Source organism: Haplochromis burtoni, unplaced genomic scaffold (assembly GCF_018398535.1).
Source record: "Haplochromis burtoni strain Fernald_Lab_line unplaced genomic scaffold, NCSU_Asbu1 Contig_102, whole genome shotgun sequence".
Lineage (NCBI taxonomy): Eukaryota > Metazoa > Chordata > Actinopteri > Cichliformes > Cichlidae > Haplochromis > Haplochromis burtoni.
In genome coordinates, this window is record NW_024582463.1 from 837,483 (window position 1) to 858,388 (window position 20,906).

Below are 20,906 nucleotides of genomic sequence, written 5' to 3' on the forward strand. Positions count from 1 at the left end.
AAAAGAGGAGCTTGTGACACATTAGTGATCATATTGGAAGTAAAAGAAGGGGGGAAAAGAGATTTTTCTTTCTTTTCTTTTTTTTCCTTTGGATGCTAGCTCCAATGGGCAATGGAGTTTGAAGAAATAATAGCTTTTAAAGCAACAAGCAGGCAGAGATAAAGTAGAGAATAACACTGTGTACGATGTTTCGATCCAAACTCGGCATGAAGTGCCTTGAAGAACAGCAGGATCATCCTTAAAAGAAGAACAATAGATAATAACTGAAACACAATTAAAACAAAATGTGTTTCAGCCGCACAGCAAGAAGGTCCTGAGTTCAATTCCAACATCAGGCCGGGGTCTTTCTGTGTGGAGTTTGCATGTTCTCCCCGTGTTTGCGTGGGTTCTCTCCGGGTACTCCGGCTTCCTCCCACCGTCCAAAGACATGCAGCTTGTGGGGATAGGTTAATTGGAAAATCCAAATTGTCACTAGGTGTGAATGTGCGAATGAATGTGAGTGTGAATGGTTGTTGTCCCTGTGTGTTAGCCTCTGCGACAGACTGGCGACCTGTCCAGGGTGTACCCCGCCTCTCGCCCTATGACAGCTGGGATAGGCTCCAGCGCCCCCCGCGACCCTGAAAAGGATAAGCGGAAGGAATGGATGGATGGTGTTTCAGATTTTGAACATATAGTGCTCAGTGTGTTGAAATGTAAGGTATTGTAAGGACACAGAGGAACCTTAAGTGAAAACAGTAACAATAAACTCTGCACACAATGAAACTGTCAGAGACAGAGGGAGAAATATAGAAAAGAACAACTAAGGTGCAGCTGGGCTGAGGGGTAGAGTATTTTTTAAATGATTTTATATGATGATTTAATTTATTAAGGGAAAAAAGTTATTCAAATCTACCTGGATCTTTGTGGAAAAGTAACTGCCCCTTAAACCTAACGACTGGTTGTGCCACCCTTGGCTGCTAGAATTGCAATTAAGTATTTGTGATAACTGCCAATGAGTCTTTCACGTGGCTGTGGAGGAACTGTGGCCCGGTCCTCTTTCCAGAATTGTTTTAATTCTGCCACACTCGAGGATTTTCCAGCATGAATGTCCTTTTTAAGGTCATACCAAAGCATCTCAAAGACTTAAGTCATATGAGCCATACTACCGTATTTCCCGGACTACAAAGCGCACCTAAATATTAGCCGCACAAGCTAAAATCAGGGGAAAATCCTGTTTTGTACATACATTAGCCGCACCTGACCAAAAGCCGCAGGTGTTTCAATGTTGACTTATCATATGTAAGAGAATATGCACAAAGGGAATTGTCAGGAAAGAGATGGCTGTTTGGAGACATCACTTTTATTAATATTTTGAAAAACAAGTTATGGGTACATATTTGCACATGTAGTACATAACAGTAGCCTACAGCACACCAGAAAAATAGATTCGGACTACCTTTTAGGCTCAGGTGCAGTGACACAGCTTTAACAAGAAGAAAAGTCAGTCATTCACCACCATCTTTCTCTTCTTCCTGCGCACTAAAACCACCAAAGTCCTCTTCTCCAGTGTCGGATACAAACAGGCTCAGGATGGCTTCGTCATCCACTCTTCTTCTCTCCTTCGTTGTCACTTTCAAAACCAAAGAAATCCTCGTTGTCAGTGTCAGAGTCGAACACCCTCAGAAGGGCCGTGGCGGTGTCCTCCTCTCCATCATGCAGCAGTCCAGCCCTTCAAAATCCGTTGGTGATCGTGGATGTTTTCACACTTTTCCACGCTGTCAGAATCCACCGGTGGAGTTGGGCATAACTTGCAAGTTTATCGCCGCTCATCATCCACGACTCCCGCTGAACGCGTACCGCTACTTTGAAGTTTGTTTTTCGCGCTACTTCGTACGGCACTACGTTGCCTGGCGGACGGACATGTGACTAACATACCACTCTTGAACCCCGATCCTTCCGCCAGGCAACGTAGTGCCGTACAACAGCGGAACACACAAAACAAATCGTCTTACGATATGACAAAAATCACGGACAATCCATAGAAAAGCCGCACCTGACTAAAAGCCGCAGGGTTCAAAGCTTGTGCAAAAAGTAGCGGCTTATAGCCCGACATTTACGGTAGATAGAACCCATGAACATCACTGGGTTTCCTCCCTTGAGATCTTCAGCCAGGACTTCACTGCAGCTGCTTTCGGTTGCTGCTTGCTTGTGGGGCTGTACCTTGAGTTGCATCTTCAGTTAATGAAAAGCTTACTCTACTGGGTTTTGCTCAGATGACTGACTTGGGCATTAAAAATATCCCATTTCTTTACAGTGGGAAACTCAATTCAATCTAATTTCCATTCAGTTTTACTTATATAGTCCTAAATCGCAACAGCAGTTGCCTCAATGCACTGAAGTATTGAGTTGCTTTTGCAGCATGCTTTGTCTTATTATCTGTTTGTACTGTTAAACGCTGTCTGATCAATTTTGTAGCATTTGAACCTGAGCAGAGTCTATTCTGCTGTTTCTATCTGCAGTAACATAATACTAGTGACCTGGAGCCACTTGCTCTACATGCCCATGTCACCTCCGTCATATTTGACAGATGATGCTGTATGCTTCTTTCGTCTCCATACTTTTCTCTCCCAATCAAAAAGATGTTTTCTAGCAAACTCTTAATCTGTCCTTCTCGTCCTTGAGTGTAACCAGTAGTTTGCACCTTGTTGTCAACCCTCTGCATTTGGAGGGTTAACTTGTTGTTTACACTTTGTTGCAATGATATACCTACAATGTAGATATATCATTGTAGGCTTTGACAATTATATATCTACAGAATTATCCACTTTAGTTGTCTTTTTGATCTTTCTGCACTTTGGGTGTTTTATTGTGTATTTGAACAACTTTAAACTTTTGTTTCCTACCTCTCTGATAGGTTTATTGGGAATTTTCAGTTTATTGATGGCCTCCTTTACTTTGGCATTGGCATAGCTTTGAACTTCACATTGGGAACTTCAGTGAAAAGATACCAAATGCAAATTTAACACTAAGCTCCAGCTCTTCTATCTGATTGATTTGTCATGGAATTATGAACGAACATAAAGCTATTTGTCAGTCAATTAAATTACTTTTATACTTTTTGCTTAATTTTGTTAAACCTGCACCAAAAACAGTCATTGTTTAAAACTATGATTAGCATGTGTAGCTGGACACAACGAAAACCTACAAATACCACAGTCTGCACACACAGTTGAGTCCAATTACTATTTTCCTAACTAGACAATATTGCCAAACAACCACCTCCTCGAAGCTCTCCTATGCTTCTATCTGTAGTAGTCTAAATCTGGTGTTTTACTCAGTCTTCTCTTCTATATTAGAGAAATCCTGTGTTTTTCTAGGGAGAGTTTCTGAATTTCATTTACATGTTTGTTTAAAGCCAATGTGAAGAATTTCTGTCTAATATTACAAAAATAATATGCAGAGAACTCAGACAAGCCTCTTGGATCTTTGAATAACAATCATCTTTTAGTTAAGGACATGTATCCATTGTTCCATTGCATTGATTTCATTCAGAATGAAAGTTCAGCTGGAAATTGAGGAGATTAAAGTCACTTTCTCATAGAAATTTCCAGCCATTGGGGTTGACAGACTTTTCATTTTCTAAAGGAGTAAGAGTTTACTTTGGTTTTATAACTGATCTTTCTAACGTTGTAAAATGATACCAAGGTAATGCCATGGTTTGGAAAGTCCATATTCTAAAACGCTGATCAGGCTCATATGTGTTATCAGACAGGAGAACAGTTGAAATGGATTATGAAGCATTGTTAAGATGCACTATGTTCTTTAAAGGTGGAGCTTTCTTGTCTTTCTAACATTTAATTAAACCAGACAAACACAATTCTAGGGTCTCACTGGATTATTTGCCATCATCTCATTTATCAAAGTATAAAATATATTGAACATATAGAGTATAAAATACTCAAAAAGTAATCAAAACTTAAAATTGACTCATAGGCTCCATTAATAAGAAATAAATATATGGTATTTGGAGTCAATCCTTTACAGGCTTCCTATTATACTTTTCTGTAACATGTAATGAAACTTTTTGTTGCAGCTGTTTGTTAAACAGAGTTAACATATGGCTCATTATCATCATTATTTCCACAGCAGCACTGTGCAGAACCTTTGATGCATCCACCACTTGTACTCACTCTTCTAAAGTTTGTAGCATAAATTATTCTGTCATCAGCAAAAACACCTGTTGGCTTGCAGTAACACATTATGGCTAATATTATTAGAAATGTGAATGAGAACGTTAAACGGCTGATACATGGGTTTGTTTTGTTTACTGGTATAGCGATGCTTAAAAATAGATTGGTACATTTAGTGCAACCTGATAATTAGTTCTAAGTAATTTGAGCACAGGCTTCATATCTATCCATCTATTAACCTATCCATTGTTATCATGAATAGATAGAAACCAAAACTGCTTTATATACTAGGCCAGTCGCTGCGTGGGTGAGAAGGCTTTTCTTTTATTCTTTCTGTGTTTGTTTCTTGTTTATGTTTCGGGAGGCAGGTAAGATGCCTGTGTCTTCTTATATATTCTTTTGTGATAAGTTAGTTATAAATATTCCAGGCTGTTTTGTTGTTTTGCTCACCCTGACATCTATTCTGCCCGCACTGCTAAATAAGTCAGCTGTGTTTGGACTGCAACACTGGCCGTTTTTGAAAAAGAGAGTCACTTTTATGTTGTGCTCAGTGAGGGATCAGTTCATGAAATCAGTTGGTTTTAAAGGAAATGAAAAATGTAATATGCTGCTTGCAAAGATGTTCAAACCACGTCACTTCAGCAGACTTCAGTTCAGGTAGATATACACAACATGCACAACTGTGCGTGCTAATGATTCAGGATGAACAATTGCCCAATCAAAGTGATACACCTGTTTTAGAGAAGAAGCTCAATTTATGAAATCTGAGCCAAAGACTTCATCTTAATGACCACAACAGAAGCTGCTCTGGAAAAATAACTGTTTTCGCCCACTTTGACACTTGTTTTTGCCCTCACCGTCTTTCTACTGCTTCCAGACGTCTTTCCTGTTCCTCTTTGTTCTGTCAACTGTATACAGCATATGTACAAAATCAGTGGTTTGGAATGATTGTTGTCAACATCTTGATAAATCCAGCACTGTTGCATTGGCGTGTATTTGGAATAAATGCATATAATTAACACAAAAGCCCTGGCCCAGCTTAAAGAGGAGTGCTTCATTTAGTGTGTGTGTGTTGTGTGAGTCATGTGTCAAAATTCAACAGCTTTCCTACTGGCATAAATCTTTGAGTAGGCCCTAGTGTGCTAGTGGAGGGTGGAAAATATTTACAAAATGGAGGGGATATCAAGTATATACTCTACTTAGTATATAGTAAGTATATTCTCACGGGCCACTTTGTTACTTGTACTTTGTTAGTACCAGTTTGAGCCCCTTTTGTCTTCAGAGGTGCCTTGTTGCATAGATTCAACAAGCAGCTGGAAACATTCCTCAGAGATTTTGGTCCATATATGATATATGATAGCATCACAGTTGCTGCAGAGTTGTCTGCTGTAAATCCAGCTCTGTTGATGTGCTACTGCATTGAGATGTGGTGACTATAGAGGCCAATCGAGTACTGTGTCATGTCATGTTCAAGAAACCAGTTTGAGATGATGTGAGTGTTGTGACATGTCTCATTATACAGTCATCAGAAGATTGACACTGACGTTATAAAAGGATGGACAATGGCTATGCCACATAATGATATTCAGTTGTTTCTAAGGGGCCTAAAGTATGCCAAAAATATTCCCCACACTATTATACCACCCCCAGTAGTCTGGGCTGTTGATGCAAGGAAGTATAAAGCATGTTTTCGTATTTTTTATGCCGAATTCTGACCCTACCACGTGAATGAGCAGCAGAAACAGAATGATGAGACCACCCAACATTTTTCTAGTCTTACATTGACCAATTGTGATGAGCTTTTGTGAATTTTAGTCTCAGTTTCCTGTTCTTAAATGACAGGAGTGGTCTTCTGCTGCTGTAGCCCATCTGCTTCAAGGTTCAGTCTGTTATGTATTCAGAGATGCTCTTCTGCATACCTTGGTTATAACTAGTAGTTATTTGAATTACTGTTATTATTTCCATCAGCTTTAAAGCATCACTAAGGCATTTTCCCCCAGAGAACTGGTGCTTACTGGATATTCTCTCTCTTTCACACCACTGTAAAAACTACACATGGCTATGCAGGAAAATCCCAACAGATCGTCCGTTTCTATAATACTCAAAACAACTCATCTGGTACCAAACAGTCATTTCAATCGCATTTCTTCCCCATTCTGATGCTCAATTTGAACTTCAGCAGGTCATACCTAATGAAGTAACGGGACAGAGTAGTAGGACATAGTATAAAAGTGCAATACAAAAATTTTAGTAAAAGAAAAACAAATATATTGATGCTCTGTAGGTAGGAACATCCAGAAATGTTTAATCAACTGCAATTGTCTGTCTCTTAACTTTAATAGACACAATTTAAAAGTTTTCTTTCCTTTTTTTAATGATACCTGTTTCTAACAGAAGTGCTCACAGCCAGTCACCTGAAATAAATACATTGTGTAGGGTATAAAACACGATGTTTTAAAGACACTGTGCCGTTTACTCTGATGTGGGTACAAACATTTAGCCGTGACTGAAAAACTAATCATTCACAGGAGTTTGGAGTGACATTTATGCTTGTTGCTGATGTTTGTGTGATGGGTTTGACATTTTGCAATTCACACTAAACCCAACTGTGGTCATGCGGAGTTAACAAGAGATCCAGTACAAAATTAACACAGATTTTTCCAAAGTAATGGAACAGACAGGAGCAACGTGGTTTTTCTTTTCTTTTGAAAAGCCACAAGACGTAAACAATCTGTACATTATTTTGCAAAGCTGGCTCTGCTCTCCTATAATTAGACTGTGATAATAAGCAATAGCATAAGCAGCAGATCTAAACACAGCTAGAAATTAGGCAGAAATATGAAACCAGGAAAACCAGTTATTCTTTTATTAATGTTCCAAATATTTCTATAACAAATTCGATCTGTTCTGCTTAATTCATGCAAGCTGTCAAATCATATTAAACCCCCAATGCTGAGCAACAACAAATGGTAATGAGATGAAAGCAAATGAAGACACAATGCAAAATACTGAGTACAAAAATTAAAAGAATGCTGTTAGACCAACCATAGATGTGGAATACATTTAAATAGCAGATACTACTTCTCTGTTAAGAAAATGTGGTGACAATGTTAATGTGGATTCACTGCGTTTGGTTCCTCGCCAAAACTCGTCTCTGGCTCAGCTGTAAAAAAAAATTCTGAATGTAATTCTAACTTTATGGGTTAATATATCAGCTTTCCTCTTATTAAAATGATCATTTACTCGGTCTATAAAATGTCAAACAGTGATGGCCTGTTGCAATTTGCCAGAGCTCAGAACATGTCCATAAACGTTCTTCCTAAAATAAACAACTGCAAAATGTTTAATTAAAGCCAAAGAGCAAATACTCATGTTGACACATGTAAACAAAGTTAATGCATTTATGTACCGTTAAACCATTCAAATATATTGTGTCTGGTCTGCTAAAAATGGATGTAAATGAACGCACATATACCAGGGAATTTACTAAAATTTACATGTTAGGGTTTGGACGCAGCTTTGTCTAGTTTTAGTCTGTTTGCGATTCCATATTTTGTTACGTTCTCTTGTACTTAAGTAGTCGCGTGTTTCCCGTGCTTCCATGTGTAGTTCAGGTCCCGTTGTCTCGTCATTCCTGATTTGTTCCCTTCTGTGTTGCTTTGTGTCCCGGTCTAGTCTATGTTGAGTAACTGTTCAGGTGTCTTTCTGGTCTCCCTGTGCTAGTCAATCATGTCTCCATGTTTGTTCAGCATTTTGTTTGTGTCAAGCTTGTGCATGTTAGTCCTGGCCTTTGTCGTGGCAATGTGTTTATTAAACCCACTCCAAATCACGCTCAGTGGGTGTGTTGCAGGTTGTTGTTAAAATTTCCACAACACCTTAGTTCTGGTATTAGTTACTTCCTGTTATTTTGGCGGTCCCTAGTCTTGTATGTATTATGTTCAGTTTTGCTTCCTCTGTCTTCCCCTGATTTGTTCCTGCCATGTTTCCCACCTGTCTTCCCTTTGCCTAATCACCTGCTGTGTATTTAATGTCTTCATCTCCAGCTGCTCTTCATCACGTCCTACTGTCATTGGTGTGTGTTCCTTGTTCTGTGTTATATGTGCCCTAGCACCTCAATTTTCCCTTGTTTCCCAGTGTTTAGTATTCCATCTACTTTGTGCTTTTGGGATGTTGAAACGTCACCTGCAATAAAACTGTATTTCGAGTCCTGCATAATGGGTCCAAAACCTGCCTGATAGGATGTTGGTTTGTAATAACAAAAGGCAGACAAGCCGCTGATTTTTCATCAAGGTGTTGCTTCCAGCATATGCTCTGGCAGCTGCTCGAGCCAAGCAATATAAAACAGCCATGCCTGTTGTATTAATTGATCTGATTATATATTTAGTTAGCCGCTGGGTAATGATTGCTAACAAATTTTAAGTCATAGCTGGAGAGAACATTTGATCCAGACTGACTCAAAGCTCTGATGTTTTTGGAAGGTTGGGGAGTGTCCTGAAGCGAAAGGTGAATATAAATCCTTGTCTGATTGATCCTCTGAGAGAAAAAAGCACTACAAGTACAGCAACAGAGCTCAGTATAAAGCAGCACCAGTGCACATAAAAGTTACTTTCCAGGGCAGATAAATGAGCAAATTCTGCCTTCCTGCACAGTTTCATCATTCTGAGTTGCGTCAGGCTCAGCTTCGCTGGATGTCACATGGAAACAATATTTATTCAGTGTTTTGGAGCCGAAGTAATGGTTTAGATGGATTTCTGTTTGTGCAGTTGCATTATGTGTGAAATATAAAGCTGTGCTAATGTGGCAAGTCAGATACCGTCCTTAAGCGCATTTGCATTGATTGATGGATTTTCAGTGATTAGCTTTTTTTTTTTTTTTTTTTTTTGCTTCATCAGAAAATATAAGTGCTCAACTCTGTTTTGGGTGTCTTAATCAGCAGGCTTGAACAGAATACGATTTGTCATTTCATGTCTCTCCACCCTCAATATTTTATAATGTGAAAATTCCTTTAAATGGAGCATCATTTTAAATCATTGAATGACCTTAATGACATTTTCCCCTCAGTTAGTTACCATCACGTCTCAAGATGCTTCCTCTATTCTTTTGGTAAAGTAACACCTGCTGAGTCACTGTGTTGTCAAGCACAGCCATCCAGGAAAGCGGTTAAAACACACTGAAAAGGTGTGAGAGCCAACTCGGTAGTGTTTTCAGTAACATGCCTATGTGTTATAGCAGTGTTTTACCATAGACATCATCATTTGACAGTTTTGTATTGATTGCAGTGACGGCAGTAATAGCTGTGCTGGTAATTAATTGCACATAACAGATAAAAATCTGCTCCAAAGCCAAAAACTAGAAATGCTGTTTATGTAGCGGGATAATTAGGCCGACTGCAGGAGTGGCGGCTGAAGACGTCACAATCATGCTCTGTTTTTTGCCGTGCTTGCTTGTCAAGGTGCTTTTTTTTTTTTTTTCTTCAGCCGAGATAAAAAGTGATTGAAAAGTTGTAAACAGAGGAAATATTTCATCATTTTGCTCACAATATAGATTTGCAGTTATATTGGACAGACAGATGGAGCAGACACGACATTCTTCCCCAATACTGTGTATGTTTCCCAAAATGCCGCCAGCTGTGAGATGTCAGGGCATAGACCACATCTCTGAATGTTCTCTGTGGTGTCAGAAACCAGCATTAACCTGGGGGTGAGGTGGCGCCTTCAAGGATTTGGCTTGTTTTTCCAGCTCATCCCGGAGATAAGATTCCATATTTGCAATATTTTTGCACCAGTTTAAGTGAAAGGCATGGGAGCTGAATCTGCCTGTTAGAGAAGGTGCTCTGCTGCCTGTCCAGTAAGTGGTGCAGAGGGTCCATTCAGCACCACTTACTGGACAGGAGACTTTTGGCTTCAAACAGTGAGCTAAGCTTCCTTAGATGCTCAGCTTCATTGAGATATGAGGAGATATCTGGGGGCCACCTCTTCTGAACAGTGTTTGTGAGGCAGGGTACTTTATTAGGAATACTGTTGCTGTTAAGGGATGTACACCAGTGTTTTAAGTAACATTCACATCAATGGGAGGACCGAAGGTTTCCCAGCAGACCATTTCTGAGAGCAACACACAGCTTCTGTGGGACTCTACTGAGTGCATTCTGCTGCTATCTCTTCCTCATGAAAGTGACACACGATCTCTAGTTCCCATGATGTAAGAGGTCAGCATGTGACCAGTCAGCAGTCACACAACCCATTTGCAGCATGATGTGGTACATAGACCTTTTCACCACAGTCAGCATTACACTCCCTTGTTCTTTGGAAAAAACAAACTAACCCGTATAACCACTGCATACTGGGAGCACGTATCTAGACTTGGTGTTTGGGAGGTTCATTGACTAAGTGAGCCGTCAGAATTTATCCCGGTATTGTTGAGATCCTTACACTTCCTTATTTTTCCAGCTATCAAGACATCAAGTTCAAGAACTGACTTTCCACTCTCTGCCTCATAAATCCCACGTATTAACAAGTGTGAACATTCAGAGTCACTGTTACCGTCTTCACCTGCCAGTGGTTTCTGTGCAGTAGCTAACTAGTGTGTTTGTGTGTGTGTGTGTACAGTATGTGTGCATCCTTCCATCAAATGCTGCCAATTACAGCTTGATTTAAGACGAACGTTTTTATGCGTCTGCATAAATACGAAGCAAAGTGTTTCTGAGGTGAACACAGCTTCATTTGCATCACATGTGTGAGCGTCACGTGTATTTTTACAGTCTGCACTTTACAGTGAATGTGTCCGTGTATGTGTGGGTTAACATTTTTGTGAGCACTAACCAAGCGGAAATGACAGTAATTAACTAAATGAGCTACATCTGCACCTGGGGCTTAGTGAGATAAAGGGAAATACAAACTAAATATGAAGCTGCTCTGCACTGTAAATGTAAGCAGTGCTCTTACTTGGAGTAAATGGTGCATTTAACTTATTTATACTAGTCTTTTCATTTGAATTTTCCTGCACTATTCGCCTTTTATACTGGTTTTATGTGGAGCATAGAGACTCATTGGATTATGTTTTAGTTAAAATAATTAGTTTGATAATGTTGTCATCATGTAATTTCTATTAGGCTGTTTAGACTTGTTGTGTGATGTGATATTCAGTGTTTATGTGGCCAGAAATAAGGTTAAAGTTTAGCTACAGTGCAGTAAGAGCGAGTCTCTTGTAGCATTCCTTGTTCATAACCATGTACAGTGTTGGGAAGGTTACTTTAGATTACACAATACATGGCCCAACATGTATTTTGTAATGTATTCGGTTAAGTTACTCAATGTGAGTAACGTACTCTGAATACTCTGGATTACTTGATATATCATGCTTTTTACAACTACATGAATGTACTATTACTGAAGGCTACTCATCACCAAGCTAACATTGTTAGCTGAGGTTAGTTCATAGACTGCAGACTGTTAGACTTGATGGATAGTATTAACAACCTGCTAGCTGCAAATAATGATGTGCAGTTCTGAAAGCAATATCAACAAGATTTGGTAACAGTAGGGTGGACATTAGGTAAGGCTGCACTTTTTACAGTGATCTCGTATAGAAAACTATGTCTGTATCAGTAATATGTTTTCTTTCACAGGATTATTTGCAGCTAGCAAGTTGTAATGCAGCCTTCAGTAATAGTAATAAATCACACAGCAATAGTACATCGAAGATACTGAAGTGGCACATAACCCAGGTAGTTACCACAACTAAAACAAGTTAGTTGCATGCTGGGCATGCACTTTATGCACGATTTTTTTTCAGTTGCGTTATTCAGCTCCTGCTCAAACTGTAAGACTGAATCTCAGGGGTTAGAAGTTCGGATTTCAAAACAGGTTTGATTTTCTTGTGACCATACAATTGCTGATCGGGAGCTGGTCGTGAGATGTTAATCGCTTCTCATTACCCCATGTAAAACTACACGATGCATAAACACACGATTAAGGCAAAACTCAGGCCGATCCCCAAAATGGTCGCACAAGTGAAAAATCGTCTCACAATGGACCAAAAATCGCAGTGTATGCCCAGCTTTAGTTTTAAAAAGAACTTATTTCAAGATGTTTGTTTAGGTCGGAGGTGGAGTCTTTTGACACTGAAAGCAGCTTGGTTGCTGGCAAACAGTTTGCATTGCATGGTCAGATTTCACCCATCCCTTTCTTCTATATCCTCCTAGGACCTGGTGTCCACATATATGGACATCACATTTTGGGTTGTCTAGACCAAAATACTACGTACGAGGACATTGCAAGCTTTGAGTTGCTTAAGGAAAAGTTGACTAGTGCCCCTGTTCTAGGCTATGCTGACTTCAGGCTCCCTTTCACGCTGGAAACGGATGCTAGCAGTCTTGGATTAGGCGCTGTTCTGTCCCAGAAGCGGGGGGGAAGGAATAAAGTCATAGCTTATGCTAGTAGGAGGCTCAGAGGGGCTGAGAAGAATGATCAAAACTTTAGCAGCACGAAGCTCGAACTCCTAGCATTAAAGTGGGCAGTCTCAGAAACATTTAGGAGTTATCTGCTGGGGTCCAAGTTCACAATCATAACGGATAACAATCCCCTGTGTCACCTGCCCACTGCTAATTTAGGAGCCATTCAACAGAGGTGGGTAGCTCAGCTGTCTGTGTTTGACTTCGATGTTAAGTATCGCCCTGGCCGCTGCAACACTGCCGCTGATGCCCTCTCTCGGCAACCAACAGTTGACAAGGCAGAACCTGACAGTGAGGATGCAGAATATGATGGCTCTATAGCCATATGTAATGTGCTAAGGGCAGGTACAAGTCTAGGCTCAGATCTTGTCATGGCTGGAGTTGAGGCTTGTAGGATCAGACTGCTGCAGGCCTCCGAACCAGATGAGGAAGCAGTCAGTGAGGCTGTGCTGGGCAACACCCCAACGATGCCTGGTTATTCCAATGCAGAACTCTATCGCTTCCAAGTGTCAGACCCAACAATTGGTGTCTTGAGAGAGTTTTGGAGCAGACAGAAGAGACCTACCTACAGAGAGGGGGTCTGTCTAAACCGGTACGTTCTCTACTGAAGCAGTGGCCTCGGATCAGAGAAAAGGATGGACTGCTATACCGTGTGATTGAGGATGCTCACCTTGGACAGTGCCATCAGCTGCTACTACCTGCCTGCCTTAAAGAAAAAGTGCTCAGGAGTGTGCATGATCACATGGGACACCAGGGAATCGAATGCACACTGGGATTGTTGAAACAAAGATGTTTCTGGGGGGGCATGTTTGAAGATGTTGAGCACTGGGTGAAGAAATGTCAGAGGTGTGTGTTAACAAAGAAGCCTAAACCCAAAGTTCAGGCACCCCACGCTCCATTTTTGGCTACCCGCCCACTTGAAATTGTTGCTGTTGACTATACCACCCTTGAGCGGGCTACAGATGGTCGTGAAAACATTCTTGTAATGACTGATGTGTTCACCAAGTTCAGTCAGGCATTTGCCACACAAGATCAAAAAGCAGATACCACAGCTAAGATTATCCTGAAAGAGTGGTTCATGAAATATGGGGTACCAGAGCGCCTGCACTCAGACCAGTACAGGAATTTTGAAAGCGCAGTGATTGCTGAGCTATGCAAACTGTATGGAGTGAAGAAAACTCATACAACACCCCACCACCCTCAGGGTAACCCACATTGTGAGAGGTTCAACAGGACTTTGCACAACCTCTTGCGTACGCTTCCCCCTGAGAAGAAGCAGCGCTGGCCCGAGCATCTGTCAGAGCTGGTGTATGCTTACAATGTCACGCCGCACTCGACCACAGGGTATTCTCCCCATTACCTGCTGTTTGGAGTCCACCCACATCTACCCATTGATGCATTGTTGGGCCGGGAGGAAGTAAAAGATGACAAACTAGACTCCAGGATGCACACGCCAGAGCCAGAAAATTTGCCGAACGGAAGGCTGCAGAGAGAGTGGTTCAGCAACAAGGAAAGGTGTTCTGTCCACCTGTTGACATCGGACAGTTTGTGTATCTCCGTTACCGACCACCAGGAAGGAATAAAATTCAAGATGCCTGGGCAGCCCCTGTGTATAAAGTGGTTTATATCCAAGGAACAACATACACAGTAGTGCCACTAGAAGGAGGGCCGGTGGAAAGAGTCCACAGATCTAACTTGAGGCCATGCGTGGGGTCTATACCTGCACCCAAGCCAAGGCTACGTGACCAGGAAGTCAGTTCTGCAGATGAGCACCAAGTGTCTGATACGGAGGTTGAGCATCCAGAGTTTGCCTTGATGGAGAAGGTCCAGTACCCCATGGAGCTGCCAGTGGCTCAGGGACCTGGGAACTTGGTTCCGACGGTCGACGAGCCTGGAGACCAATTGGAGAATGGAACTGAAAATGTGGGTGAGGATCTACTAGGGCAGGAGAGCAGTGACAACCCTGATGACCTCGAGGTGGAGCCAGCAGCTTATCTTCCACCTGGACCAGGAAGCATTGGATTCTCCAGCGAAGAACCGGTGGCGAAACCTGTTCCAGCTCCTAGGAAAGGAAAAAGAGAGAAAGCGGAGGCAGGTCCACCCACACCTGCTACACGCAGGAGTAGGCGAGAAACTGCAGGGGTCCACACAAACCCATTTAATCTACCTAGGTCAGCATGCAATGCAGTATCCTTCAGTCCAGATGTACTCTCCCAGGTGTTAGCCGGTATGGTTCTCTACACCACCAAACTCAGGGGAATGGTGGATGAGCAGGGGGTCACCGAGGACATTGACTCATAGCAGGGGAGAATGTAGCCAAGTGAACTAATACTACGCATGGAAAGGGTTTTAAAAAGAGGGGATTGTGTTTTTGACTGATTGCCTGTCTACCAGAGGTCTGTTGTAGAGTTGTCATGGTGATGACTAGACCTTGCATTTTGGGGGTATACTGTCCCTTTAAGAGACACCATGGCTAGCTACACAAGAGGTAAATGTGCTAAAAAGTGTAGCATACTGCAAAATATTGTCACCAGTGTTGGAGTAGGCTGTAATTAGCTACGTTTCTTTAGCAATGACTCCATGTTTGTGACCATTTCTGTAGAGCTCTTAATGCGCGACGGGCGCATGTTTAATGGTCACGTGCTGTGAAAGGGACTGAAGAGCGGGTTGGCGTGAGTAGTGACAGTGTCCTAACAGATTTCAAAGTTGTTAAGTTTACACTGTTATTCATTATTCATTATTTGCATAACTCTGTATGTTTCTGTTTGATTCAGAGGGGAGATCACTTGCTGTGTGATTCCTGCGTGTGTACTTGTCCTAGCACAGTAGCTGTGTGGAGAAACCGAAGTGAGTTCATGATGTTCTCCCATAGAAATGTATGTTTAAAAGAGAGTTTACAGTGCACTTTATTGCCAGTTGACCTGCGAAGTTGTGGGATGTAAACAATGTGTTTATTTGTTTTGTTTTCTCTTTTTTCGTTGTATTTGTTTCTTGACAGGTCACTACTGTTGTCTATACTGTTTGAATTTAACATGTACATATGATAGTTACTGTTGTCTCAGACCCTGAAAGGCAGTTTTAGGCTGAGCCAGTGAAATAGTTAAATTTTGCCGTTTCACTCAAAACTACAGAATTAAAACTGTGCTCCTCCGAGTACAGTCGGAGAATAAAAAAGCCCACAAGAGTATTTCCTGTGTCCTGTCTCATTCCCCATGACCGGGCCACATATACTTAACATGTCTCACACTCATACAGTAAGACAAATGGTGGGGGTCTAGTAAGGAAGTTGGGGGAAGCAGACAACTCCACAAGAAGAGTCTTTTGTCTCCTCGAGGACTCTGGAAGGTAGCGAGGGCGTGTGAACCTTGAGGTGTGAAACAGCTTTTGTTCCTGGAGAAAGTATTTAACTGAGAACCATGCTAGGCTCAGGGAGACTCTGCTGACCGTCTGTCCCGCGGTCATGCAGGGACTTCATCAAGCTTGCTTGTCTGTTCTTTGTGTGTTTGGATTAAAGAATGTTAGCTACCGCTCACCGCTCGTCTGCAGGCTTTATTTAAATGGAAAACTTCCACAACAGGCAAAAAAAAGCTTTTTGCTAAAAAAAAAAAAAGAAGATTTAGAGCAGAAGTTTTTTGCACTGCATTTTAAAATGAAAGCATATGGCATTTATTTACAATTAAAGACACACAGAGCAGGAGGTGTGTTACTGTTTTACATTCACAGACACACAAGAAAAGAATCAGGCAACATGAGGTCAAGTTATGGCAATTTTATTTGTGTATTTCAGTACATGTATTTAGATTAGAGTTTTTAAAAAACAAACAAACGTCCCAAGAAGAAGGATGGGGTGAAAGAAAGGTGGAGAGAGGGAGGAAGAAACTATTGATTCCTCAAACTCGATGCTGCTGGGTCAGTTCTTTCTCAGCAGTCTGCTCCAGAATCCCCTCCTGTCCTCGGCTTGCTTTTCTTTTGCCTTCAGTCTCTTTTAAGGTTTTGTTGAGCTGCTCCTCGGCATCTTTAAATTTTTCTTTCAGCTGCTGTTTGGCCAGTTTCACTTTCTGTTTGAGGAGCTCTTTAGCTTCCTTTTTGTGCTTTCGTATTTCTTTAAGTGCGTCTTTGCAGTCTTTCTTGGTCACCGCAGAGCCGGTCATTTCTTTCTTGAATGCCTTCACCTCAATTTTCTCTTCTGCAAGTTCTTCTTGCACTTTCATCAGTTCCTTCTTCATGTTTTGAGTGTAACTCTTTGTATCTTCCATTTCTTTCTTTGCTTCCTGTATTTTAATTTTCTCTTCCTCCAACACTTTTTGAGCTTCCAACAATTCTTTCTTCATATTTTCAATCTCATTTTCTGCCTCGTGTTTACTTTTTTCTCCTCTTCAAGTTGTTGCTTTACATGCAGTAATTCCTTCCTTAGTGTTTCAGCTTCAGCCATTACATTTGCAGCTTCTTGTGTTGCCAACTGCATTTTCCTTTTTCCCTCTTCAAAAGCTTCCTGCACCTCCTGTAATTCCTGTATCACATTTCCTGCCTCCTTCTTTGCAGTTTGATATTTATTTTTGGCTTCTTGTGCTGTGCTTTTCTCTTCCTCCAATGCTTTTTGAGCTTCCAACAGTTCTTTCTTCATGTTTTCATTCTCGTTTTCTGCCTGTTGTTTTCCCATTTTCTCTCCTTTAAGTTTGAGACCCACATGCAGTAATTCCTGCAATACTACTTCAGTTTCAAACTTTGAATTTTTAGCTTCTCCTCTTGATTTTTCTGCCTCTTCTTTTAATTTGACATTTTCAGCCTGTATCATTTGAAATTCTTCTTGCAGGTTAATCAGCTGTACTGTATTGTATGGTGAAGCACTCGCCGATCCTCTTCTCGTTCTCCCTCGATTCATTTTGGCCTTTTAAACAAAGGAACCAACGTATTGTAGAGGAGTGAAGTGAAGTTTTCGATGTTTTCTTCGTCAACTGTCGTTTGTCCTGCACAGAGATGCTGCTGTAGATGTGTCTCTAGCTGTGTCTGGATACAATGAAACATGCTGTAACTAAGTGCTTGTGTTGCACAGTTCTACTAAACATTCCATTCCATGCATGCTCCGCCCACATGGTCAGGAATGTCAGGTGCTGCATCGCCAAATGCTGCTCCATTGCCTAGCAATAACAGCTGTTTACTTTTTGGGGTCTGGTTCATTATTTAATAAAGAAAACATGTCCAAGTACTGGGTGCTGAGGCTCAGCGCATATTCTAGCCTGCTGCCTGGGTGGGCAGCTAGAAATCACTGGTGGGCAACATGAGTGAGGAGAAAACTGGAGCAGCCAAGCAGGGAGCTGCCGCTGTCCTATTGAAATATAAAGCGAATGTCCTCATATGTGGATCTCATTGTTCTCAGAAACCAAAGTCAGGTAAATAAAAATAATTAATAAAAATCACGTAATTCTTTGCTTTTACATTCATCAGGTCCCAATCAGCTCAAATAGCAAAGAGAAATTAAAAATTCTTGCCATGAAAGAGTTCGGGTCTTAGGAGGTTTAATATGAAGTGCTGTCAGAATTTTCCAATTAAGAAATGCATTCCCGCCCATGCACTGCTGGCTCTGTTGTGCTGGCTCTGGGTCCATTGTGTAACTGACACCACCAACATTAACAGGACGCTTACATTAGAGCCTCTTATTGCGTGTTTTGTTTGGGTTTCCAGCAATGCACGGTATTACCAAAATTAGAGAGGGGATAGCCTAACATATGAAACAGGAAAAGACCGCTGTGTAATCAATTTATTTCAGTGGTAACTGTATCAGAATAGCTACTCGTATTTTGGATTTTAAGTACGATATGTGATATGTGGTGTATATAGGAATTTTGATTAAATAATAAGATATTTCCCCCACACACATAATGTGCAAACATTAAAAACAAGAGAAAAAGAAAATCTAAGGCATAACAGAAATGCACCATTTAGCTTTTTAAGTGAGAGACAAATGAATGTATCACAATAGTATCTGACACTAATGCAAGTGTGTCATAAAACAACAGAAACGCACACACAAACACCAAACAGCACTGAAGATACCCTGTGTATACAACAAAAACAGACTCAGTCACCGAGAGCGAGTTATGCATACTAATATCTGTCTGTCACAGCAAATACTTACTGTACGAGTAAATGATGTGTAACATAGTCAAGCTGCACTTTGTAGCCAGGCGCCCAACGTATTATAAAGGAAGTGACTGTCTCACTTTCTTGAGGTTTAAGTTTGCATTGGCCACCCTTCCACAGGTTTAAAGAGATGTGATGTTCAGTAACCTTTGTGTGTGTCTGAGGCCTGCTGTGCTCCCACAGTGTGGTTAGCTGAAGCAGAAGGGAGACAACAGATAACCCATGTATTTTTTCACAGTTAATTGGGCCTCCTTTCAAATGACCGCAAACAAAGCAGCTGGAGTATCTGGTTTCAATTTGACATTTAGTGTCTGAGAGAGGGTGTAAAAGCTCTCCGTCTATTACTTGACAGTAATAGACGGAGCTGACAGGGCTGGAATATAGAGAGAGGATGGGCTATGATACATTTGTATTTGTCACAATGAGGAACTCAAAATGAATAAAACATTTTTCTTTTTCTTTTGAAATATGAGCCATGTGTGCTGCTTTAAACTGACTGGGGTAATGACAAGAATGAGCTTAACTATGGAGACTGAAGCACTCACTTCTCCCACTGAAAACGCCACATCCAGATGAACAGAATCATCAGCATTAAGTGTAGTGCTCTGAGCGTCTTCACTTGTGAATTCATCTGGTTCCAGTTGAGAACTTGTCCCAGATTGTCCAGTCAAGCTACATAAAGACGGCAGGGAGTTCATTTTTAACTTTCCTCCATCTTTTCAGATCAGTGTTCGAGATCGTGTGAGTGTCATGGCTCCTTATATTCTGTTTGAGATTTCAGAGCTGGGATGTGTGATGTGCAGCCTCGTTTCCAACAAGCTGCACAGACTGTATCAACATCTGTCTGTGGACAATTAAGAAAATGATGACTAGCATGTAGACAGCAGTGCACCTCGGGAAAAATGATTTAGGATAACTGATTTTTTTTTCTTTACTACTCAAATGATGCCAGAGTGTTGACTATATATAGATCGTTGATGCATACGTCTCCTGTGCCATCACTGAAAGAAAATCCTGAACAGATGGTTTGATGTAGTCAGTGAAAAACTGCACGTTTTCCTGCATTCATCTTTATGAAAAGGATTTCTTTGCATCTGGAAAATTGAACAAATAGAGCAGCAGTAAAGAAGAAGGCACTGAGGTCCCTGTTTTTGAGACAAGAGCAACAGATCATCAGCATAAAGTGAGACATTAGGCTGTAGTGGCTGGTTTGATGACCGACATCTGCAAAAATCCATAAAATCACATTTTATCCAACACATAATGATGTTTTCTCCAGACTGTGGGGAAACACGTTATCTCCCATGGAAAAAGTTATGTCTGGATAACCAGAATCAACTTTTTGAGATTTCCTTACCTGGATGATTGAGCATGCATCAACACACTTTATCAGAAACTACTTAGAAAGCTACTTTCAACTGCTTTCTTGTTCACAAGGGGTCACAGCACTACAGTTGATGGATCCACATGTTTGATTTGACACAAAATTGACATCAAATGTCCTTCTTGACACGCACCATCCAGTGATTTGTGTCACCCGATCACAGCTTCTATAAGCGGTTTTCTATGTTAACTGATTACTCAGAGCCTCATTCACCCAGTCACTCACATTCAAACAAGAACTTTTCTTCTTCATGTGAACCTAAGTGCCTTGTCTAGCATTCTCTCTCTCTCACTCACACTCACACACACACACACACACACACACACACAGTCCAATGGATCCTCAGAGTTCAGTATCATGTCCAAGGATACTCCAGGATGCAGACTGGAGAAGTTGGGGACCTAACTACAAACCTTCTGATTGGTAGATGAGCGCTGAGTCTGCTTTTTAAAAATGTTTTGCTTTTATGAGAATAAGCGTGAGTGAAGCATCTGGACATGATTGAGGGAGGCATGTAGAAATGAATGAAAATGGCTGTGAGGAAATAACCATAAAACCAAAGGGGGCGAGGTATTTGCCTGAGTGCATTAAAGAAATGGCTATTAATCACTGACATATTGATTCCTTTAATATCTTCATGCAGCCTAATGAATTATTGCTGAAATGGCTCAAGAGGTCAGCAGTTATCTTAAGATGTGGCTGATATTCAGAGGTATGAAGCTGTCTTTTGTGAATGTGAATGAAGCTATGTGACGGTCTTCTT

At 41.1% G+C, this 20,906-nt stretch overlaps 1 protein-coding gene across 1 annotated transcript; it reads left to right on the forward strand.

The window, feature by feature from the left end:
- The first annotated feature begins 13,423 nt into the window (after window positions 1-13,423).
- On the forward strand, window positions 13,424-16,177 carry LOC121814904. The gene is made up of 3 exons (XM_042223102.1): window positions 13,424-13,962; window positions 14,055-15,290; window positions 15,393-16,177. Exons 1-2 carry the CDS (start codon window positions 13,424-13,426, stop codon window positions 14,917-14,919), a joined length of 1,404 nt encoding a protein of 467 aa, XP_042079036.1. The 3' UTR covers window positions 14,920-15,290; window positions 15,393-16,177.
- The last annotated feature ends 4,729 nt before the right edge of the window (window positions 16,178-20,906 follow it).